Source organism: Polypterus senegalus, chromosome 3 (genome assembly GCF_016835505.1).
Source record: "Polypterus senegalus isolate Bchr_013 chromosome 3, ASM1683550v1, whole genome shotgun sequence".
NCBI classification, from domain to species: Eukaryota; Metazoa; Chordata; class Cladistia; order Polypteriformes; family Polypteridae; genus Polypterus; species Polypterus senegalus.
Genome location: NC_053156.1, coordinates 59,502,329 through 59,527,801, shown reverse-complemented (window position 1 = coordinate 59,527,801; position 25,473 = coordinate 59,502,329). Strand labels below are relative to the sequence as shown.

The 25,473-nt window shown below is 35.9% G+C and overlaps 1 protein-coding gene across 4 annotated transcripts in view; it reads left to right on the top strand.

Moving 5' to 3' along the window:
* Window positions 1-20,341, top strand: part of LOC120525189 (E3 ubiquitin-protein ligase TRIM33-like) — a 159,357-nt gene extending 139,016 nt beyond the window's left edge. For 2 of the 4 annotated variants that reach the window (XM_039747289.1, XM_039747288.1), the window contains exons 16-20: window positions 1,996-2,119; window positions 2,418-2,492; window positions 5,742-5,894; window positions 19,097-19,147; window positions 19,287-20,341. In XM_039747289.1, the coding sequence (XP_039603223.1) occupies window positions 1,996-2,119; window positions 2,418-2,492; window positions 5,742-5,894; window positions 19,097-19,147; window positions 19,287-19,496 (613 nt within the window). In that variant the 3' untranslated portion in view covers window positions 19,497-20,341. The remainder of the gene's footprint in view (window positions 1-1,995; window positions 2,120-2,417; window positions 2,493-5,741; window positions 5,895-19,096; window positions 19,148-19,286) is intronic. The other 2 variants (XM_039747291.1, XM_039747290.1) reach the window with 1 other exon arrangement.
* Window positions 20,342-25,473: the final 5,132 nt, after the last annotated feature.

Here is a 25,473-nt window from a genome sequence, read left to right as displayed (position 1 = left end):
TCTCTTTACTCATTACTCTTTACTGTTGATTCCAATTATTTAAGCTCATCCACCTTTGCCTGCATCCTCACCATTCCACTGATCTCCTTCTCATTTACACACGTTTTCTGTCTTGTTCCTACTGACCTTCACTCCTCTCCTCTGTTGTGCATATCTCCACCTCTCCAGGGTCTCCTCAACCTGCTCCCTGCTGTCGCTACAGATCACAATGTCATCAGCAAACATCATAGTCCACAGGGACCCCTGGCTAATCTCGGTTGTCAACCTGTCCATCACCTTTGCAAATAAGAAAGAGCTCAGAGCTGATCCCTGATGTAATCCCACCTCCACATTGAATGCATCTGTCGCTCCTACCGCAGACCTCACCACTGTCACACTTCCCGTGTACATATCCAGTACAACTGTTACGTACTTCTCTGCCACTCCCGACTTCTGCATACAATACCACAGCTCCTCTCGAGGCACCCTGTTTTATGCTTTCTCCCGGTCCACAAGGACGCAATGCATCTCCTTCTGGCCTTCTGTAAACTTCTTCATCAGCATCCTCAGGATAAACATTTCATCTGTGGTACTCGCTCTTGGCATGAAACCATACTGCTGCTCACTAATCATCATCTCACTTCTTAACCTAGCTTCCACTACTCTTTCCCATAACTTCATTCTGTGGCTCATCAATTTTATTCCCTTGTAGTTACTGCAGTCCTGCACATCCCCATTATTCTTAAATGTCGGGACCAGTACACTTCTTCTCCACTCCTCAGACATTCTCTCACTTTCCAACATTGCATTAAACAGTCTGGTTAAAAACTCCACTGCCATCTCTCCTAAACACCTCCATGATTCCATAGATATGTTCTCCTGACCAATGGCCTTTCCATTTTTCATCCTCTTCATAGCTGTCCTTACTTCCTCCTTGCTAATCTGTTGCACTTCCTGATTCACTATCTCCAAATCATCCAACCTTCTCTCTCCTCATTCTCTTCATTCATCAGCCTCGCAGAGTACTCTTTCCATCTGCTCAACACGTTCTCCTCGCTTGTGAGTATGTTTCCATCTTTATCCTTTATCACCCTAACCTGCTGCACATCTTTCCCAACTTCGTCCCTCTGTCTAACCTATCGGTACAGGTCCTTTTCTCCCTCAGTGTCCAGCGTCTCATACAACTCATCATATGCTTTTTCTTTAGCCTTCGCCACCACTCTCTTCGACTTGTACCTTATCTCCTTGTACTCTACTTTCTGCATCTCTCTGACTATCCCATTTCTTCATTGCCGTCCTCTTCCTCTGTATACTATTCTGTATTTCCTCATTCCACCACCAGGTTTCCCTTTCCTCCTTCCTCTTTGCAGATGTCATGCCAAACACCCTTCTTGTCACCCTTACTACATCTGCTCTAGTTTCCCAGCTGTCTGGTAACTTTTCTCTGCCACCCAGTGCCTGTCTCACCTCCTCCCTAAACTCAACCTTGCAGTCTTCCTTTTTCAATTTCCACCATTTAATCCTTGGCTCTGCCCTCACTCTCTTCCTCTTCTTGATCTCCAAGGTCATTCTACAGACCACCATCCTATGTTGCTTAACTATACTTTTCCCTGCCACCACTTTGCAGTCTTCAATCTCCTTCAGATCCGCTCTTCTGCATAGGATGTAATCTGCCTGTGTGCATCTTCCTCCACTCTTGTACGTTAACCCTATGTTCCTCCCTCTTCTTAAAATGCGTATTCACCACAGCCATGTCCATCCTTTCGGCAGAATCCAGTATCCTCTGACCTTCATTTCTCTCCTTGACACCATACTTACCCTTCACCTCCTTGTCTCCACTGTTCCCTTTACCAACATGCCCATTGAAATCCACTCCAATCACCACTTTCTGTTCCTTGGGTACATTGCATAACCAACTTGAGGTGCTTATGCACTAACAATATTCATCATTACACCTCTGTGATTCCCTATTTATATGGTTAACTGTGACACCATACACTTTTGCTTTTGTTACAGTGGAGAGTGGATCTGCACTTTCTGTAGAAGTCTGAATAAGCCAGAGGTAGAATATGACTGTGACAATTTGCAGCTCAGCAAGAAAGGGAAAACTGTCAATGGACTGAACCCTGTTGACCAAAGAGTAAGTTGATTTGTTCTTTATTTAGAGGATATAGAGTTCGTATTTTACCAAAGTTCAGGAAAAAAGCATAATAAAACTGTTCCTTTAAATACTTGGCTGAAAAGTGCTAATTTACTGGCATTGTTTGTGTGAGAGAGAAAGATGTCAAATTTTTGAACAGTTTACATTTTTTAAATTCCTGTATAGTGCATATTTCTGGTTTGCAGAACTGAAGGGATATTTTAACCGCGGTTTATCCTTGCATGTGATTAATTTTGTGTGGATTACAGTTAACATACACAAATTTTTATGCTTCTAGAAATGTGAACGTCTTCTACTCTACATTTTTTGCCACGAGTTAAGCATGGAATTTCATGAGCCAGTTCCAGCCTCTGTAAGTATTAATGTGTTTTTTTGTTTCTGAATTTCATATGTTCTTTTTTTGTGTTTATATTTTTTTCTAAAAACCATGTCAATGCATAAATGTGATCTAAAAATAGACAGAGGGATAACCAAGTATAGTAGGCCCTGCACAGATACATTACCACTTTAGACAACTATAGACCTGTCTGCCAAATCCCTATTTGTTATGTTTTAAATCAAAACAATTTGCGGAGAACATAAAAGCTACGTAAGTGGAGATGTCACGATGCCAGACTTTTTGTATTCAGTACATGTGAAATTTTACAATATTTGATACCACAGCAAAACACAGAAATACCTCCATTGGCTTTTTAATTAAAAGTAACAAGTGGACAAAATTGTGACTTTTTCCTATAATTTCTTTAAAATATATAAACATTAATAGTAACTGCAAATTTAAAATAGTGGTATACCAATAAAGTAGTTGCCCATCTGTCATTTAAGTAAACTAGTTTTTGCATTCATAAATATCAAATTTACAATGCAGCACTAGAATTTTAATGTGTGATAGACATGTGGATTCTCTGGGGTTTTTTATAATTTTGAGGTGATCTCATCATAGGGTTTATTAAAAACAGTATCATCATGGATTGCCTGGTTCATCTTATAGTGTTCACATTTGAACTTTATTCTCTTGATGTTTTCTATCCTGTAACTAAAAGACACTGCTTAAAATTAAATTAATTTATGGTTTTTAGTATTATTTGTAAGTTCCAAAATAATTAGTTTCATTTAAACAAAGTCTTTAAAGGTGTTTATAAAAACATTCTTTTAAAATCTGGTTTGTCAGAGAATCCCTCTATTAGGTTTAGAACATTTGCTATTGTAAAATGTATATTTGCACCATTAGCTAGTAAAAAAACACTTATTAAAAAGTAGTAAAATTGATTCAAATTTCAAATGTCACAGACTGCTTGGTGTTTTTAACTGTCTTTTTTTACATTTGTTCCATCTTCAAGGATTCCCGTGTGCATCAGAGTTGTGAATTTTACATTAATTCATTATTCATTATTATTAATCCTGCAAAAAAAAAAGCTTAAAAGGGAAAACTCAAGGTTTGGTGGCAGGATTGGCACTCCAGCCAAAAAGCACCTCACTCTGTTCCATTAGAAGTAATGTGATGCTGTGGTGTCATCCATTGCACAGCTGCACTTGGCTTCTAATTTGGGATCCTTAGGTGGTTCGTCGTGTGGTGGGTGCAGTCACATGCAGTATCAGTGTATGTTAACAGACTTTGTTCTTTCTTCAGAGCATTTTACATGAGAGGACAGACTTTGTTATTGCTTAGTCTGTGAACAAATCCAGAATTTGAAAATTTACTAGACTTGCATTACTTGTATTTAATTAAATGTAACTTAAGGGACTGCATTACATTTGTCAATGTACAATTCACATATACAATATACAGGATGTGCTTTCACTACCTTCATGACATGTTAGAAGTTATACTAATGAATATTAGTTTGTCTTCATAAACCATTCGAATTATGTATGCTATTTTGCCCGTGTTTCTATAACAGTGTTCTCAGAGATGTGCTTCTGTTAACTCTGGACATGTCATTATTACAAGGGAAACGTGCTTTGAAGAATCTAAACTCTAAATAAAATTCATTTTGGTATTATAAATGGCGCAGTTCATTTCATCCCCAGTGTGGAAAAGTCAAACTGGTGTTTCATTTGAAACATGGTACACTTTTTACTAGCTGCAGTTGTTCGCACTTCTACCATGCGGTTAACCTCACACATCCCGCAGTCGTGTATGTGTGACCCTGATGCCACTTAGAAAATGGATGGATGCCCATAAGGCAAACAATCTAAAGAATGAATGCAAAGCTTCTGTTTCTTTTTAGGATCATGAAGAACGTGGCATTAAAAAATAACTTGTCTTGCTAAGTTAAGCAGTTATAACTAGCATCAAATCAGTGACATCATGTATCTAAAAGTACAATCAAATTTATTTTTGACCTAACTCTCTTGTGGGTAATTGGCTCCCCTCAAGCATGATTCCACCAATTGTGTGCTGACAATTTAATTTCCAGACATGGTTTCTGCCGTTTTACTTTGTAAAATATGTTATTGTAGTGCTATATCACAGTGAGGCATTTCAGTGTGTAATTTTTACTCATCGCTTTTTTGTAACTTCTGAAGTAATAGGTCTACTTGCAGTCACTGTAAAAAAACATATACTACAAAAAAAGCTAGCACTGTTACATTTTTACAATTTTTAGCATCAACTTGATACAAGAAAAATGTGTTCTTGAGACATCCTTAATTATAAGTCTACTTAATACTGTTTGGAGAGAAGAAAACTTGATAGAGTTTAGAGAAACCAAAGAAATGGCACAATAATATGCGCAAGAAAAATAATTGCAAAACACATTCAAATAGAATTAACACCATACGTTAATGATTTAACACAGGACACAAATGGTAGACATGCAGAAACTATTTCTGTATTTTATTTATTCATATATTTTGGCTATTTATTGTGTATCTACAAAGTATTATGAATGGGATTCATAACAGCAAAAGATGCAACATAAACATTATACACAATCACATTTATTCTACTGAGCTCTACCCCGTATTATACATTTAGAATAATTCATTAATCTTGCACATTTCTTATTAGTATAAATAATAATAAGGCAGTGTTTAATTGAGTTTCAGGATTATTTTAGTCAAAAATCTTTCACTTTTTGAATGCATTCTTTCACTTACCCTAGGGGAAGCTTATTCTTTCTAAGGCAAATTTAAGACTGTTGAAAGAAGTGCGTTTTACAATAGAAGTAGTTTTCTTCTTTCTAGTTTTTATCTTGTTAGCTCTGTTTTGCGGAACACAACAATGTGAAATTTGGGTATGCTTGATTGGTGTTCTTCTGTAAGGTTTTCCTTGACAAACACCAGTGTAAATTTATTCACTAAAGTAAAGCCAAAACATTTTCTGTATCACTTCAAGATATCTGGTTAAGATTTGTTTCTCTGTACTTAAGTTATTTCTGTTATTTCACTGTCCAAGATCTTGTCATCTTAAGAACCCTGTTGAGAAAGTAAACTGAGAAAGATGTTCTAGTTGGACTGAAATATGCCACACCATTACTAGGAAAGACAATAGGAGTACTTAAAAATAAATTATATGTGAAAAGCATGTATGTATAATTTAGAATAGTAAAATCAATATGCAAATTCTGAACCTATGGTCTTTGCACGTTTTCTTTAGATACCCAACTATTACAAAATCATTAAGAAGCCAATGGATCTGGGTACAGTAAAGAAGAAATTGCAAAAGAAGCACTCTCAACACTATCAAACACCGCAGGAGTTTGTATCAGATGTACGGCTCATCTTTAGGAACTGTGCAAAATTCAATGAAGTAAGTGGCAGACTGACGGGAGGGAAAAGGGGCATCAGAGCTTTCAAGATTTTTCTTTCTTTTTCTGCCTGTGTTTCCTTTTACACCTCTTCCAGTTATCCCTTGCAATAAAACTCCACCTTCTCAATGTAAACATTTGCTGTATAATTTTGTTAGGCAGATATAGATACAGTTAAATATACGAATATGAAATAATCTCTCCAATTTTCCTCTTAGAGTTCCTGCAATATAATAAAACTTCCACTCTCAAGAAAAAATGCATTAAGTAATTTTTCATTATTCCCACTCATTTATCCTCATACATTAGGCATATTAAACTTTTGCCTAAATTTACAGCTTAAATTAAAATGAATAGCCATCATATTATATCACCTATAGCAAGTATGTTATGTGCATATACATTTTTATTCTTTTAACCAAAGAAGCATCCACATAAGAGATATTTTGAGAGGCAATTACATTTATAACCTGGCAGCTTTTTGAGAGTATACTTGCCTGCTGAATAATGTTGTGTGTACTAAGGAGCATCTTTTTTTGTCTGACTTCTCTCCATTTAATGACAGATACAAGATGTGCAACGTGAGACAGAAATTAATGTTTTTACATTGGTTTATCTTGTATAAAACTTCTCCTTGTATGGAGACCAACAGACATAATAAAATTTATAGGGATGGACAAAGTAAGAAGTACCAAGTGAAAAGGAGTTTAACTTTGAAAAAACTACACCACAATTAAAAATGCACCTGTAAAGGTGAGTCATGTTAAGTGGGGTGCACTACATTTTGACTATAAAATTGGTCTTTGTTTCAAATGTACATGAAGCAACTAACAGAGTTCTAAATTGGCCAAATAATTATTGCCTTAATTACAAGTGCATCAGTCACAAAAACTTCTAAATGTAATGCTTGAAGGTCATCCATCTAAATAATACTTTCAGCATATGCCAAACATAAACCAACTATACTGGCAAGTGAAGCAGTCACAAGTTGATGATTATTAAGTGTACAAGTTAATGTACATTTCTCGATTAAGTTGCTAATGTCCCCAAAACATAGCTTCCGAAATTACCACAGAATAGAATGAACCCTGTCAAAGGCCAGCGCAACAAGGATAAGACATGGGCTTCTAAGTAATGGGAAGAAAAGGAAGTATGGGGTGATGATTTATTTTTCATTCTTTTTCCTACATCTGGATGGGTTTACATTTGAAGAAAGTCTTATATATGCCTTCATCCCTCAATTAAACATGGTGGGCTTCTATAATTATACACTGTGTGCACAATTATTAGGCAAGTTGTATTTTTGAGGATTAATTTTAATATGGAACAAACACAGTGCTATCAGTCAATCCAAAATGTTAATAAACCTGAAACCTGAATGTTTCACAACGGAAATGTGAGTGTGAACATCATCAGGGGAATACATATGTGCATTATTAGGCAACTATTAGTGTGCAGATTTATTATGCAACTAAAGGAAAAATGAAAATTTTCCCATCTCGCTTGTTTATTTTCATCTGTTATAGTGAGAATAATAAACCAACACCTCAAAATTTACAAATAAACATCTCTGACATTTCAAAAAAAATCTATCAATCAATCAATGACCAATATAGCCACCCTTCTTTCCAATAACAGTCATAAGCCTTTCCATTCATGGAGTCTGTCAGTTTCTTGATCTGTTGACGATCAGCTTTTTGTGGAGCAGTGACTACAGCCTCCAAGACACTCTTCAGAGAGGTGTATTGTTTTTCTCCCCCGTAAATCTAGCGTTTAAGAAGTGCCCACAAGTTCTCGATAGGGTTTAGGTCAGATGAGGAAGGGGGGCCATGTCATTATTCCTTCATCTTTAAGGCCTTTACTGGCTGGCCACGCAGTGGAGAACTTCGATGCAAGTGATGGAGCATTGGCCTGCATAAAAATCATGGTCTTTTTCCTGTATCACTGTTTGAAGAAAGTGTCTTCGAAAAACTGGCAGTAGGTTTGGGAGTTGATTTTGAGTTCATCTTCAATGCAGAAAGGTCCAACTAGCTCATCTTTAAAAATACCAGCTCATACCAGTACCCCACCTCCACGTTGGAGTGGAGCTCTGTGCCCATTACTGATCCACAGGTCCATCCATCTGGTCCATCAAGAGTCACTCTCATCTCATCGGTCCATAAAACCTTTGAAAAAAATCTGTCTTCAGATATTTCTTGGCCCAGTTTTGACGTTTCAACTTATGTTTCTTGTTCAGTGGTGGTTGGGTTTCAGCCCTCCTTACCTTGGCCATGTCTTTGAGCACTGAACACCTTGTACGTCTGGGCACTCCAGGTAGGTTGCAGCTCTGGAATATGAAAGTACTGGAGGATAATGGGTTCCTGGTAGCTTCACGTTTGATTCTTCTCAAATCTTTGGCAGCTAATTTGCGTCTTTTGTTCTCAACACGTTTCTTGCGACCCTGTTGACTATTTGCAACAAAATGTTTGATGGTTCTGTGATCACACACCAATATCTTAGCAATTCCAAAAGTGCTGCATCCCTCTGAAAGACTTTTTACAATTTTTGACTTTTCAGAGTCAGTTAAATCTCTTTTTTGGCCCATTTTGCCTGAGGAAAACTAGCTGCCTAATAATTCTGCACACCTTGATATAGGGTGTTGATCTCCTTAGGCCACACCCTCCCTCATTACACAAATACACATCACCTGACGTGCTTAAATCCAATAAGCATTCAAGTTAATACAGCTTGGAGTTGGAATATACACATTAAAAATGATGATATGGTCAAAATACTCACTTGCCTAATAATTGTGCACACAGTTTACAAATAGCCATCTCACAAGAGTCCTTAGGTCCAGCATTTGCCTCATGGTGTTCTCCTATTCTCACTGCTAGACTTATGCAAACATGGTTTCATAAACTGTAAACATTTCCACAGTCACTAGATCTAGAATTCATTGAATTTTTATGGGCGGTTATAAGGCATACACTCTCTTCAGCTGTGGGTGAAAATCAAGATCCATAGTTTATAAACAAAAAAGTGACGTGTAAACACTTGAAAGGTGTATTATGTTTATTAATAATATGGCTTTTTTATTGAAAGAAACAATTATGTTCTGGTAAATGGAGGGGGTCAGAGCTACCCTTTTATTTTCTAAGAAAAGTGCACATTGTTTTCAGTAAATTAACCTTTACATCTTTTTGGGGGAATTGTCTAAAAAAATACATGAGTTTTCTTCTTGAAAATCAATATATTCGGACAATTACGTGGTCTTGCATGACTTGTTTCCTTTTATATCCATAAGATGGTGCCATAGGGTTGCATAAAAAGGCCTTGTAGCCTTAAACATTATCTATCCTGCTGAATAAGCCCATGTAATTCTTTAACATTCAAAGGTTGCTGTACTTGTATTAAGGAAACCAGTGTCTGTTGTGAAAAAAGCAACCATACCTAATTACACAGACACCTCCAACTTGCAATGTGTTACAGACATACAAACATACATACATACATACATAGACAGATATACATATATACTGCCAGTCGTTGACTAAAGACCATATTTAATTCCGATTGACTGGTCATAAGGTCACCTGGATATAAGATGGTCTGGTATATGTATTCAAACATGACCGAATGTATAGTAAGTCCCTTGAGTTGTAGAAGTGCTACTTAAAATTCCTGCAGCTTCAGCAGTCCCTATGTGATAGCGCTATTGGACAGCTTCAGACAGTGTAGGGGTTGCTGGGAAGAAGACTGAGCTGGCAGGACCTTTAAAAAGGAACCTTAAATATGCCATGTGGATTGCAATCATCTTTCTGTTTGTGAATATACCTCAAACCCACAACTGGATAACACCCTGACCACCACCTGTACACAAATTCACACACTGTATTTATGCACTCTACCAGTCAGACGTTTTAGAACACCTCAGTTTTTCCATTTTTTCTTCAAACATGATCAAATGAAATGCAGTGAATGACCTAAAGTGGTGAAAAGTTAAGCAATTGACTGCCAAGAGATTTTACATTTTAAACTTTAGGTTAGGAAAAACTGGAAAAAGGAAACTATATTATAAATATATATTATAAATTATAATTATATTATATTATAAAACATTTTTATATTATAAATTGGCTTTCTTCAGAGAAGAACTAATAGGTTACAACTTAGAGATTTTCTGCAGAAATTAAAGTAATTTAAGCCTTGCAAACTGAAGCAAACAACTAGCAGAGGTGTTCCAACTTCTGTTGATTACTTAAAAACCCACTGGTTTAAAGCAGTGTTGGAACACACTAAGTACTACTTAGGCAACTTTGCACTATATAAAATTGTAAATTCCAGTGATAATGGCAAGAAAACAGAAATTAACAAATGAAATGAGAAACGAGCATTATTACCATCATAAGTATAGGCCTTATATTTAGAGATATTGCAAAAAAAAAAGATCAAACGTGTCAGTGAGTTTGGTGCCCTACACAATCCAAAGACAATTTGAAATTGGAGGAAACTCTAATGGAAGAGATCCAGCAAACTGTAAGTCACAACCCAGTCGGAAGACAAGTTTCTAAGGGTCACCAACTTGTATGATAAGCACCTCATAGCACAACAGCTTCAAGCACAGTTTAACAGTGATAAAAAAAAGTAAGTCTTGGTTTCTACTGTGAAGAAGAGAGACTTTGTGCTGTAAGTTTAACAAGGTAATTGGCAGTAAGAAAGCCATTACTTAAATGACAGAATAGAGGTTTTCTACATCGTTGAGTTGGTGAAAGGATGTTCCTCAGTGTGTGACACGATCTGTCAATCTGGAGGAAATGCGATGGTCAGGGGTTCTTTTGTTGAAGGCATAGTTGGTGAATGCCATTCTGAATCAAAAGCCTTACCACAGTTTGGCTATTATTGTCAGTAAAAGGTAGCTACTTTGATGAATCATACATTTAAATAAAATTTTGCACACCTAATGATTCCTTTACTGATTTTTTTTTTGTCTGTTTTATTCCTTGGTTTCATGAAACATTAAGACATTAAATTGCATGCATTTCTATAACTTTTGACCAGTACTATATATATGTGTTTGTATATGTATGCACACATGCACATTTGCACTGTATATATTATGTGTGTGTATATATACTGTATATACTGTGTGTGTATGTATATGTATATATATATGTATATATATATATGTATGTATGTATATGTGTATATATATATATATATATATATATATATATATATATATATATACTGCTCAAAAGAATTAAAGGAACACTTTTAATCAGAGTATAGCATAAAGTCAATGAAACTTATGGGATATTAATCTGGTCAGTTAAGTAGCAGAGGGGTTGTTAATCAGTTTCAGCTGCTGTGGTGTTAATGAAATTAACAACAGATGCACTAGAGGGGCAACAATGAGATGACCCCCAAAACAGGAATGGTTTAACAGGTGGAGGCCACTGACATTTTTCCCTCCTCATCTTTTCTGACTGTTTCTTTACTAGATTTGCATTTGGCTACAGTCAGTGTCACTACTGGTGCCATGAGGTGATACCTGGACCCTACAGAAGTTGCACAGGTAGTCCAACTTCTCCAGGATGGCACATCAATGCGTGTCATTGCCAGAAGGTTTGCTGTGTCTCCCTGCACAGTCTCAAGGGCATGGAGGAGATTCTAGGAGACAAGCAGTTACTCTAGGAGAGCTGGAGAGGGCCATAGAAGGTCCATAACCCATCAGCAGGACCAGTATCTGCTCCTTTGGGCAAGGAGGAACAGGATGAGCACTGCCAGAGCCTTACAAAATGACCTCCAGCAGGCCACTGGTGTGAATGTCTCTGACCAAACAACCAGAAAGACTTCATGAGGGTGACCCAAGGGCCCCATGTCCTCTAATGGACCCTGAGCTCACTGCCCAGCAGCATGCAGCTCGATTAGCGTTCGCCATAGAATACCAGAATTGGCAGATGCACCACTGGTGCCCTGTGCTTTTTACAGATGAGAGCAGGTTCACCCTGAGCACGTGACAGAAGTGAAAGGGTCTGGAGAAGCCATGGAGAACATTATGCTGCCTGTAACATCATTCAGCATGAGCAGTTTGGTGGTGGGTTAATGATTGTCTGGGGAGGCATATCCATGGAGGGTCACACAGACCGCTACAGGCTTGACAAAGGCACCTTGGCTGCCATTAGGTATCAGGATGAAATCCTTGGACCCATTGTCAGACCCTATGCTGGTACAGTGGCTCCTGGTGCACGACAATTCCTGGCCTCATGTGGTGAGAGTATGCAGGCAGTTCCTGGAGGATGAAGGAATTGATACCATTGACTGGCCACCACACTTTCCTGACCTAAATCCAATAGAACACCTCTGGGACATTGTTTTGGTCCATCCAATGCCACCAGGTTGCACCTCAGACTGTCCAGGAGCTCAGTGATGCCCTGGTCCAGATCTGGGAGGAGATCCCCCACAACACCATCTGTCATCTCATTAGAAGCATGCACCAATGTTGTCAGGCATGTATACAAGAACACAGGGCCATACAAAGTACTGCGTACAATTTTGAGTTGCTGCAATTAAATTTTGGCAAAATGGACTAGCCTGCCACATAATTTTTTCACTCTGATTTTTGGGCGTCTTTGAATTCAGTGCTCTGTAGGTTGATCATTTTCATTTCCATCAAACGATGTGGCATCCTTTCGCTCCTAACACATTACCCAGTCTATATCAGTATAGATATCCAGGAGGATTTCTTTTTCCCATTGAGATCTGATGTGTTTTCAAAGTGTTCCTTTAATTTTTTTGAGCAGTTTGTTTATATATATATATATATATATATATATATATATATATATATATATATGAGAGTTTGTGATATATATATTTATGTATAGCTATGTGTGTACATGTGTATGTGTTTGAAATCCACAAAAGCACAAAAAAAAAGTCTTTTACTTTAAGATACAGTACATGATTTGTTCTTTTCTCCCGTTGTGGGTTTCTAGCTGACAGTATACAAACTATATCACAGACCTTCTGTGTGTGTGTATATGTAATGTATTTATGTATTATGTGTGCGTGTACACACTGATTTCCTGATTTTTTTTTAACCAAACCCCATCTTAATTAACTGAGTTGAGCCCCTTTGTTGGGTGAAACAACAATTAACTTGTTTTTTAGGATTTTGTATCTTTTTGAGGATTATGCATCTTTACCAACCACCTTAAAGCATGTGTAAAAAGAAACCTTTGGAAAGGTTTAAGTTCAGAATTCAGTATTGTATTACAACCCTTGAGAAGAACAGGTTTTTCTGAATTTAAAGAAAGTTATTAATTACCCATTGTTTAGTGGTTAGTAATTTAGCTGAGAACATGTCATTTGTTTTAAATAACACATGTAGCCTTCTATCAATGATATATGGGTGAAAGTTAACATTCTAAACAGAAATGGTCCCAAAACTGTACCGTGAAGAATACCCTGGCTAACTTTATACAAGATTGGAAGATTACTGCCTTCAGACTTAGACACAGTACTGTATAATTAAAAAGTGTAAAGTTTACCAATTAAGAATACTGCTTTATGGACTAACTCAGTTCTCACAGATGTGAAGAAATATTTGAACAATAGTAGCATTAGATGAAATTGAAGAAATCTAATTAGTTTCTGTACCCTGAGCAGTGCAAAACTAAGACGGGAAGATTATAATTTTCTCTTAAGAATTTGAAAAAACTAAAATTAGTTGCTTTGCAATTTTTAAGAATATTATTTAAAAGAGATTTAACAAACGCTACTTTTAGAGGGATTCCATTAATTAATGATGTATTAGTTCTGTGCAGTATTGCTTATATCACAAGTGAGTTAAATATAAATACAACAACTTTTATTTACAGAGCACATTTTCATACAAATAATGGAACTCAAAGTTGCTTTACATGATGAAGAAAGAGAAAAAAGACAAAATAAATAAGAATTAAAATAAGGGAACACTAACACAGAATAAAAGTAAGTACCAGGGAGTCTAGAAAAAATCAAAAAAAAAAAAAACTCCAGACGGCTGGAGAAAAAAAAAATATTACGGGGTTCCAGACCATGAGACCGTCCAGCCCCCTCTAGGCATTCTATCTAACATAAATGACCTGAATCAGTCCTCATTGTATTCAGGGTTCTCATGGAAGAACTTTATGAGGACGGTCGTGTGGACTTCTGGCCTTTAATCTATCAATGTAGGGGCATCAAGGTGCTTTGATCAGGTGGTGGTGTCGCAGATCACCACCACAGAAAACCGGAAAAAGAACAGAAGATAGAGCTGGAACAGGGTAAAAAAATCAAGTTGGGACACTGAATTTCAGAAATCAAGTTAAAAATATTACTCTCGCTTATTAAATTAAATTTACAAAGGTGTGGAAGAACAAATGATGACCTAATGTGATAGAGTGCCACTAGATCTGAAATGTAATATGTAGTTTAATATTTAAAAATGTCTAAAACCACTGCTACTAATAATAAGTTTAATTACTTTTTATTTCTTATTAGTAAGGGTTATTAATATTTTAATTGGACAAAACAGTGCTTACTTAAACTTCAGTTCTTTCAATGAATGCAGGCTGGTAAACTTGCAAAAACCTTGACTTCCACTTTCTTTCTAATTGAAGATACCATTTGATATTATTAATCCATAGTGAACCCACTTTCTGTTTAAAGTTACTTTGAAAGGGGCAGTTTAATTATCATGTTTCCTATTTAAGTATTAGTTCAACAGTGAATTGAACATTTTATTTTTAGGTTCACTGTTTATTATCAGGGAGCAGATTAACTCTGAGGGTATCAAATACATGTTTTAAATAATTATGCACTAATGATACTGTCAGCATTTGCACTGTAAATGGAGGTTTTGTACCATATAGTCAGTGTGAGTATGCACAAGCAATGTAAAATGTTGCAAACAATTTGAAGCACTTTAAATGTAATTGTTGCGAAAAAAATTAAATGAAAAGTATTTGTTTTTAAAAGATGACTTACTGACATTAAACATGGCAGTACATTGGCATCCAGAGCTGGCAAGAATTCCAAAACTGGGATAATTTTAAAGAAATACTTTTGTGTTCTCTTATAATGAAACAATAGCAAGCTTTTCTGTTCAGCTATTGTTGTTTTTAACTAAGTTTAATAAAGTCTCCCTATCTATTCCCCCATAACCCCACCAACTCAATTGTCTAATTTTAAAATGTCTAAGTAGTAGTTAATGTATGAATACATATGTATGGGCAAAAGTAAATTGTCTTAGTACAGAAAAAAAACAACTATTGAAAATATATGGCAAGCCTATCTAAGGATTCTGCAAAATGGAATATATGGAGGTAGTATAAATTTTGTAGTTAATTTGTAACAAAGTTGTGTAATATATTTTGATTAACCCAATGTATGTACAGTATATGTTTATATGATAATATATTTAGCATATATGCAATATTTCTCTGTTGGCAGTTTTTTCCTGTAAAAATTATAACACTGAAATTAAAATAGTTCTGCATTTTAGTTGTATCAGATCTTTGCTTTTTGTAAAATATGACAGATTCCTGTTATTCACTGAATAGCTTTATTTTTCCAGAAAGGAAAAAACTTGTAATAGAATGTAAAGACTCTGTTAAACCTAAAACTGCACACAATATTCAAATTACACTTTCATCATTGTTTTGTTGATCCTAAGTATTCCTCCCATCAATGATTGATTGAAAAGACTGGAAATTTATTTCCCATATTTGATTTACTCTCTTCTTATGTTTTGAAAAAAAATTGTAACAATTGTATAGTACCTGAAATCTTTTACAATAATTATATCAAATTAATGAGATTACATATTGTTAATGTTTTATATAAAGAAATTGAACATTTTCTAAAAGGATTACAATTGACTACATTTTGAGATTTGTGCCATTAATGATGCTGGTATGTAGAATGAGCCATCTAAAAGAAGTAGAGCAACAAGAGTAATATTCTTTTATAGTGAGAAAATATTTTCTTTTCTTAACTTTCTTCAGCAGTTCTTATTACTTGAAGTTCTTAAGTAAAAATGAGCAGTAGTCCTGGCCAAAACCAAAAATTTAAAAGTAGGGATTACAAAAGAACCAAAACATTAACAAAAACTACAAACCCCAAAAATTGTGAAGTGTCTTTGTACATGAGGGATCTGGTGTTGGGTATGGTGGAAGTGAGATCATTCAAATTAAGCTTAGCTCTTACCAAAAAAAAAAAACTGAGCAACTGTGAGACTTATGGAGCATTTCATGTAAATGCAAGAGTTTTTTACATATGTCTGGCAACTATCTTGGCAGAATTTTAATCTAAATGTTATAATTCGCTACATCAGCCCTAACACCTGAACGGTGCAGCTTCCTGGCTGCAACACACAATTTCACAAAACTGAACGATTACTGTTATGTGAAGACGCACACATTTAACAACGTTTCAATTATAAACCATAGATCTATTGAAAGATTAAGAACAACATTTTAAATGTGGAAGTTCAAAGCACTTTGGTGCAACCTGAAATTATACAGTAAAAAACATGTAAAAAAAAAAATAAGGGAGTTTTCTAGACATGTTACTAGTTGATCTAATCTAAAACACCACTGGATACAGCAGAATGTGCCCAATGTATATTATCACATTTTAAAAGAAAGCTATGAAAATGTTCTACCCCAGCTTGTAAAAAAGTGTTTAATACTAGATTAATATCTTAAAAGGTGAGGCAATAATTGTTGGAGGAGTAATGCATATAAATTGGTTCATATTCCTCATTAGATTTTTTTCTTACAAGCCTGCACATTGCTTTTTCAATAGTTTCTAAAAACTGTTGTGGAGATCCTGTAGGCCTTTTTATACTACAATTGGTATATGCTACCACTAAAATGCTAACCACAGTTATATTTACATGTTTTGTAATAACATATGCTCAGTTTAATATGTAGAAGATAATCAGATTTTCAACGTGGCCATCATAAAATAAATGTATGATTCATGTTGGGATAACCTTTTATTAGAGGCAAAATTAGGTGTAATTTATAGAGGAAATGGCAGCTCTTTTGTCAGGTCACAAATAAGGTGCTTAATTGTTAAAAATTTAACTTCTTATTTAGGTTAAATCACCTTTCCTGTGTTTGGTGTTACACAGGAAGACTGATATGAGTATCTTTTAGATTGTAGATTTAATAATGTTCTCATGTGTTTTGCAAGTCTGTTTTGCCCAAATAGAAACCAGCTTGATTGTGTGCCTTTTGTCACTCTGATTGTTGGTCTTTTTAACTTTTAACAATATGCTTTCACACTTGTATCCTGAAATCTGCTAAGTAAGCTTCTCTATTTACAGCTGGTCCTCAAACCAATGTTCTCAAAACTTAAACAGAAAAGAATGTTTCTTTAAAGGAAAGAAAATGTATTAATAACTGCCCATTTATCAAATTAATTGATTAAAAATTGTTCAAATTCTCATTCAGAAATTAAGCAGGACTATATTATTTTTAAATATAAATTTTAAAGTAGGAATAAGTAAATTAAGAAAATGGAGGTGAAGTATTTGGTACCAGAACTTATTCCCTCATAATATCTGGAAGGCCGGAGTGATTAAAGCTTAACTGGAAAGGTTGTAAAGGGAATTTGTAGTCAAGCATGTATCCTGTTTCTTTGATTTGTTGCATGATGTTTGTTGTCTATCCTTTCATAGTAATCATTTCATCTCATGTATTAATCTATTTGACTCCCACACCCTGTTTAAATTCTGATCATGATGTACTAGTCACCATTTTAAAAACCATGATTGTTTCTAAACTGAAGATGTAGCTATGCTTTCATGAACTTTGTCCTCATAGCCTCCGCCATTGTGTTTATACCACACGCTTTGTGGTCTTGTGTTTATGACCATGATGAGAGGTGTGGGGACAGAATGACCTCTTGATAAGTTGTGTGGAAAAAGGCCATTCTTTCTAAAACAAACCTCACAAGTAGACCTCTCTTTTCAAAGCTGATGCCACGCCTATAGCGATTAACAATTAAATGTCCAGCAGATTTTTTGTGGTAGGCTGATTAACTTCTCAGCCTTGCCTTAACGTCAGCACTACTTGGAAAATTCAGTTGGTGTAAACCTGTAAAGTCCCCATTTTGTTTCCTGCTGCTTTACTTCCTGTGTAATCTGGCTCATTTCAGATGCTTTTCCATTCAAATGTGCCCCCCTCAGTTGTTCCACTAGCCAATCCAAACAAGCATATGTAAATGATATAATAAATTACATGATTCACAGTGAAGTGCATGCTTCAGTTTTAGATTGTTAGCACACATTCTGCTCTGCAGTTAATGCTGTGTGCGTTTTTTTTCTTGGTTCAGTTATTACATTGTAATTTTATCTTTACATTTTCAGTTACTGATTTTAAGGGTTTTATTTACTGTATCTTGGTGATTTTCTGGGGCAGTGTGTTTGGCAATAGTTTTGCCTACATGGAAGTTTTGCTAATCAATTTATATCTTATAAGTTTCTTCTGTACCAAGGAAATGTGATAATGCAAGTTTTTCAGCGGTACATTTTAAGTGTGTCTTTGTTGCCCAGTCTGTTTCAATATACTACATCATTTGTAAAATTAAATATGTGAATGGAGTGATAGCTATACCTCCATGGTGCTCCAAAAAATCATATGCTTTATGGTTTCTGCTTTCTTTCCATGGTAGGTTGTTTAGTTAGTGTATGTTTGAATACATTTAAAAATTGTAACATCCCTTAATCTTTGCCAGCAGCACGTTAATTGAAAACTGTAAGACGTGAAAACATGCCAGATTGTCATAGGCATGTTTCTTTTTAGAATCAGTTTTAACACTTGGCTGTTTTGTCAAAATGCTGCATCACTGGCAATAAAAACAATTTAAATATTTTTATTTCCCTCTACCATTATGTTACCAAATTGGGTAATTTGGCTGATATTGGCACACATACGAATAAGTCATCTGAAGTGAGCCTTAGTCATTTATCACAGGGTTGAAACTGAATTTGCAAAATGCTGGCAAGAACTGGCTCCATAGTGAGAGAACCAATAACCAAGATTTGTTCCCTGTTCAGTCCACTCCGAAAATAAGAAAATGGCAGGAGTAAACATGTGGGAGCACTTTGGTTTTGCCAATGTATGTCTCTCTGCGTGTGGTATAAAACTTTTTTGTTGTATTTTTTATTCTACTATCCCTTTTTTAGATGTCTCGAATTATCCAAGTATATGATGAGAAAACACAGATTAATTTGCAGGTAAGCGGTTTCTAATACCTCGGTGAAGGGTTCATCCACCTTCTTTGTAGTCAGTTACTGATTCTTTGTCTCTCTCTGTGTCTTTCTCTCTTTGTCTTCCCTCTATGTTCTCTTACCTTTACCCCATCCTAAATTACAGGCAGAATCTGAGGTGGCACAGGCAGGTAAAACTGTTGAGCTTTTCTTTGAGGAAAAGCTGAAGGAAATTTACATAGATCAGAGCTTCCCAGCCATCACTGACCTTGAACCTGAAGAGGATGAAGAAATTACAGAGGACTCTGATGATGACTTCGTACAGCCACGGCGCAAACGCTTAAAAATTGATGAAAAACCTGTTCACATCAAATAAGCTGGATAATGTAAAAATTCCTTGAAAAGCTACTTATGAAGCATGGACCATTTCAAAAAAAAAAAAAAAAAAAAAGAAAGAAAAAGAGAAGAAACGTTCCCAACAAAGGATGTGAATTTCACAGTTGACCACAGGAAAATGTCTGCTTGTTTTCCTCTTTTATGAGAGGTACAAGACAGTTTTAAAAGTTAAACAAGTCAAAGTACGTGCACAGACATTAAAAAAAAGATTGTCTTTTTTGTTAAATTAATGCTTTGTTCATTCTATTGTACATTTTCAATTTGTTTGTAAATCTGTTGTGAATTATGCTTTATAAAAGAAAACGGGATGAACAGAACCCTCCGGTACCATTGTAAATTAACAAAAATGGAGGGTTGGGGGAGTAGGCTAGATAGATGAGTGAAGGAAAATACCAAGTGTAAGTTTAGGTTTCATATATTTTGCACCTTTCTCTATCATTTTACTCTTAATTTTATTCTTTTTACACTATATTATTTTGAATCCAGTGTCTACATCTCTAACCCCCAACCCCTCTTCTCCACCTCTATACTTCCATATAATTTGTCCGTCTCAACACTGTTGGAAGTGTGTACGAGATGAACTACGAAGCTTTGACTCTAATGTACACCACTGTCTGCTGCTAGTGGCTTATGCCTTTGTGGGTTTATTAATGTCGGTAGCCTCAATTGCAGGGGGTTGTTTCTCCCTAGGTCATATTGAAAGGTACCAGTATTACTGTTAGCACATTTGTAATTCCAGTAAGGTGAAGCAATACATTATTGGTGGGATATAAAAATGAAGTGATGTGTGATGTGCCCTTTACAGATATTCTGAAAGTCAAAAGATTTCTTTTTTTTCTTTTGATACTGCCCCATTAACTGGTTTTACAGGTAAACTTTTGTCAGCCAAATTATTTCTGATTTAGTTTTGCTCAGCATCATATTTTAGTGTGGATGGACAGACAAACATGTTTCATTCATTGTATTGAAAGGTGTTTGGGAGTTTTGTTATTAATAGGGGTCATGGGTGATCTTTTCAAAAATATTGTGTTTTGTGTCTTCTGTTTCAGGGAGCAGAACAGCACACAACTTTTACTTTGTAGCAAAATGGCTCAATGCCCTGGACTACTGGTATTTTTGTATTGTTGCACAAGTAGGAACACCCTTCTTTTGGTAGTATTTTAATCATGGCTCATTTATGCCACCATATGAACATCTCAAGGATGTCCTTACTAAGAGTTCTCATTCTGTAAGAATTCAATATATCTTGTCCTTGCCCCTGTAATAGCTTCTGCCCATCTTTATGTGTCGATTTCCATAAATGAAGTAAAACAAATATATATGATGACAGCTAAGGGAAATGTCAAAATTTCCTGTCTTCACAGCAAGAGTATTAAAATGGCCCTTTCCTCCTAGACCCTTGGTTTACACTTCATTTGCCCGTCTTCAACCATTACAATAAAAGACTCTACTGTTGTACATGCAAGTGCATCGTTTGGGATTAGCACCATTAAATTCTTGAAATGCTAAAACAGCTTTAGTTCTCATTAAAGCTAACTATATTGTAAGCTGGTATCATTGAGCCTTCTGAGCAAATGTCATTCAGCATTGCCATGAGTTTGTTCCTGTTAGCACTGTGAACCTCCTGGCAGTAATTGTGTGTTTGTTTTCAGCATAACGTGAATGGGGCCATGTTTTTTTTTTTTCTATTTCCTAATGACACTTTAAAACAGTTACATTGCCTGAAATATGTCATTTACTATAATGCTAGCATAGGGGGGGAGAATAAGTACTTTTGATCACTAAAAAATAGCTAAAGATGGGATTTATTCAGAGTCTCACTGCAGGTGGTTGTGATCTAGAGGTAGAGCACTGATAGATAAATAGTACTGCTACTTCAGCCCCATGCCAGTATTAGAAGTTTTATGGAACATACGTGTGGCAGCACGTTGTTTTTTGCCGATGTCCTTTACCATATGTGTTGTGTTTTCATCCCTCCTTCCCAAAAGGAGTATCTCAAATTATTCAAGTTAATAGTGATGTGACAAAAATTCATATGCAAATGATCTAACATCCTTGTCCAAAGCTCTTCACACTGTACTGCCTTGCAATCACAGAACAACTGAGATGTTTAATACCTTTCTGTAAAAATTCTGTTTCTGAACAAGTTAAATGTTTACAATAATTGCTAATGAGCAAACACAAAATAGTACTTCCCCTTTTTCAGTCTACAAGTAGAAGATATGTACCATATGTACAGCATCAGAAGCATTATGACGTTTCATTTAGAACATCATACTTCGTGTATCTGACAGCTACTTTTACTTCAATGTGTTCATTAGTAAAATACTTTAAAGAATGAATGGCTGATATCCACCCTTTTCTTCAACAAGAAAAAAAGAAGGGTTTTGGAAAAGAATCCTAATGAATGGGTGATATCCACCCTTCAACAAGAAAAAAAAACAATGGTTTTAGAAAAGAATCCTTTTTTGGAAAGACTTGATCAAATATTTATCTTCACAGGTTATTGTTTCAGAATTGTGTGTATGGTATATTATCAGCATATTTTAAATGTAACATGAATTGTATATTCACATTTACTTAAAAATGAGATCATTTTTATAGTATTACATTAAGGTTTCTTAGTTAAATGAGGTATGTCAAATTCAATTCAATGTTTTCTGACATCTGATTACCTGTGGAAGATAAGGTGAAAGGAGTATCACGAACATATCTCCTTTGTGTACATTAATGCTGTTGATCCCCAGCTCAGATTCGTAATTTTTCAACCTCTGCAGTGAGACATGCAAGAATTATTTTTCAATCTTTTAAGGTCTAATCATTATCTTCTTGTGTATTTTGCTTGTCTGGTTAGCTAGTAACTAATTTGCCATAGATTCTAATTCAAAGTTTTAAAAGGATGCTTTTGAGCCCTCTGTACACATTAGACACCTATGCCCAAAGAGGTGGCAATTTGTCTTTGCCCAATATTTATTCAGGTTGAATTGATTATTGCTAAAACTTTGTTAAATGAAATCATAGCAAATTATGAACATCTCAGTATGGAGAGCAGACTATGTGCCTTCAGATCAGTAGCATTATTTATTTTATTTTTTTTTAAACAAACTGTTTATTTCAGATGCACAATAATGAGAATGCATGAAGTATAATTAAAACAATTCAAAATTAAACTGTCTCTGATCCAGAAAGCTGGTGTCAGTGATAGCTTAAGCCAATGCATCGATCCCAACTATTTCCAATATAAAATTACTAGATTTGCTACTACTAGCTAAAGTTCTTATTATCAAATATATTGTCTCATTTAATTTTCTAGGATAAAGCAGCTTCCACAGTACTTCCTAAAATTAAAAAGGTGAATTTCCAGTTCCTGCTCCTACTCCCCATATAAATACATCCTTCCGGCAATACCACTTCTCAAACATTGGCTGTTTTTTTACTCCCACTTTTCCCCTTGCTGTATGTCGGAGAATCCCGGCCCACCTCTGTGGAGGTGTCAGATTTCAAGTTAATTACTAATTATGCAGTTGACAAAAGATGGAATTTTCTTACAACTAAAATAACTAATAATTAAAGAAGCCATCTGGTAGCTGTAATTAGGCAGATAGAAATAACTTGGTTAGAAAATAATTAATGCTTTACATTATGTTTGATAAATACATAATGTAAAGCATTAATCATTTTCCAGGCAAGTTGTACTAATCAATCTGTCTATAGGTAGGAAGTGTCCTACTTTGATTTCAAACTAGTTATTTAAGTTGTAAGGCAATTTTGTCCTTTGTCAGCTTTATAATACTAGAAATTACTCGGCTATGATTATTTTATTATTGGACATTGTTAAAACTCTTAACAAGAAGAAGAAAAATAATTATTCCTAAATGACTTAACTTGGCCCTATTTAAGAAACCAGTTAAATATTGTTACATAAGTCCATACAACCTTTTTACATCTTGTGACATTAGGCCTCTGATTTTTTTACATAAATACTTTGCATTTCTTTTGGGTATTATGCATTTACCAACTATTTAAATTGAGTTAGCGTAGGGCTGTGTCAGTGTGCATATACAAAGGGAAAAAGGTAAAAGTCATTTCCACATTGAAAAGAAAAGAAGTTTAAAGACACACATTTATGGCAATGTAGCCTCATCAGGTGAGCACCTAAAAAGGAAAAAGCAGGTGACATGCAGGAGGGGAAGAAGAGAACAAAGGTAGAACAGGTGAAAGAAGGTGAAGAAAAAAATTGCCATTAGCAACAATGAAGGGAGACATTGAAGTTAGTCATTAAGATCTGGAGAAATGTCAGGTCCATGTTTTTCTTTAAAAAGTGTCAGTGAAGCCCAATGGAAATGAACAAGCAGATTTGTGCGACTATTATAAAGGTCTGTGATCTCCAATAGGCTTTGTAAGGTTTCAAATATGTTCCCTGAAGTGGTCTGCTAGGCCTTCCTGTAACTAGTTTCAGTTATTGTCTTAGCAATTAGGCCCATATGTCCCCTTCACCAGCCACAATTACCAACTTGTACTGTTGAATCCCAAGATGTTCCCAGGACATCTGGGAGATATAACCTTCCCAGCCTGCCCTGTCTTTTCCCTGGGGTCTCTTCTTAGCTGGTCATCCCTGTAAAACCTTCGTATGGAGAGATCCATAACAGATGTGCTCTCTCCTACATGTCTGGTGCTTCACACTCAAAATCTTAGGGGGGGTCCAGCCACCCTGCAGAGAAAGCTAATTTTGGCTACTTTTCCATGCAATTTCATCCTTTCGGTTATTGCCCAAAGCTCATGATCTTAGGTGAAAGTAGGGACATGGATTGACTGGTAAATTAAAAGATTTACCTTCTGGCTCAGTTCCTTTTTCACCACTATGAATTGGTATAATAACCTCATAACTGTGCATGCCACCCTATTCTGTCTTGTCTGTCTGACCATCCCTTTTCCCCTTACTTGTGAACAAAGCCGCCAAGGTCTTTAGACAGTAACTCAGCTCTTACTTGGAGAGGACAATCCACCTATTTCTTACTGAGGACAATGGCCTCACATTTAGAGGTGCTGATCTTCATGTTTGCAGCTTCACACTCAGTCCCAAGCTGTTTTATTGCATGCAGGAGTTCACAGCCCCATGAATCCAACAGGACCATGTTACCTGCAAAAAAAAAGAAACGTGACGCAAGTCCACTAAACTGGACATCTGCCCCACCCAGCTTTGCCTTGATATCCTGTCCATGAAAATCTCAAACAGTATAGCAGACAAAGCACAGCCTTGGTGGAGTGCGCCACATCATTTGATATTTCTGCAAGTATGCAGACGCAGAATAGCCCTTATTAGGGTCTCTGGAACCTTGTACTTTCCTGGCACCTCTGTACTAAGAATACCTTAAGACCACGGTCATATGCCTACTCATTGTTCACAAAACAAATGTAGATTGGTTGGGTGTATTCCCATGCTCTCTTTTGGATCATTATGAAGGTAGTGAGCTGGGTCCACTGTGGCATTTCTTAGAATCCTCACTGCCCTTCTTCAATCAACAACAACATTTATTTATATAGCACATTTTCATACAAACAGTAGCTCAAAGTGCTTTACATATTAAAGAATAGAAAAATGAAAGACACAATTATAAAACAAAATAAATCAACATTAACATCAGAGGTAACATAACTGGGCAGAATTTTCTCTCCAGTACCCTGGCATAGGTTTTTCCAGGGAGGCTGAGGAGTGTGATCCCCTGATAGTTTTGGAAAATGTGGGCCACCTCCCTGGTTTGCTGACTACACAACAATGAAAAGGCATAACAGCCCAACAATATCCAGAGCCTTCAGCATTTCTGGACACTTCTCATCCACCCATGGGACTTTGCCACAGTGGTGTTGGTTAACTACCTCAGTGACCTTATTAATGTCAACCATTCCTCCCAGAATGGTTCCCATATATTTCAGCTGCAACCTCGCTTGCTTGTGCT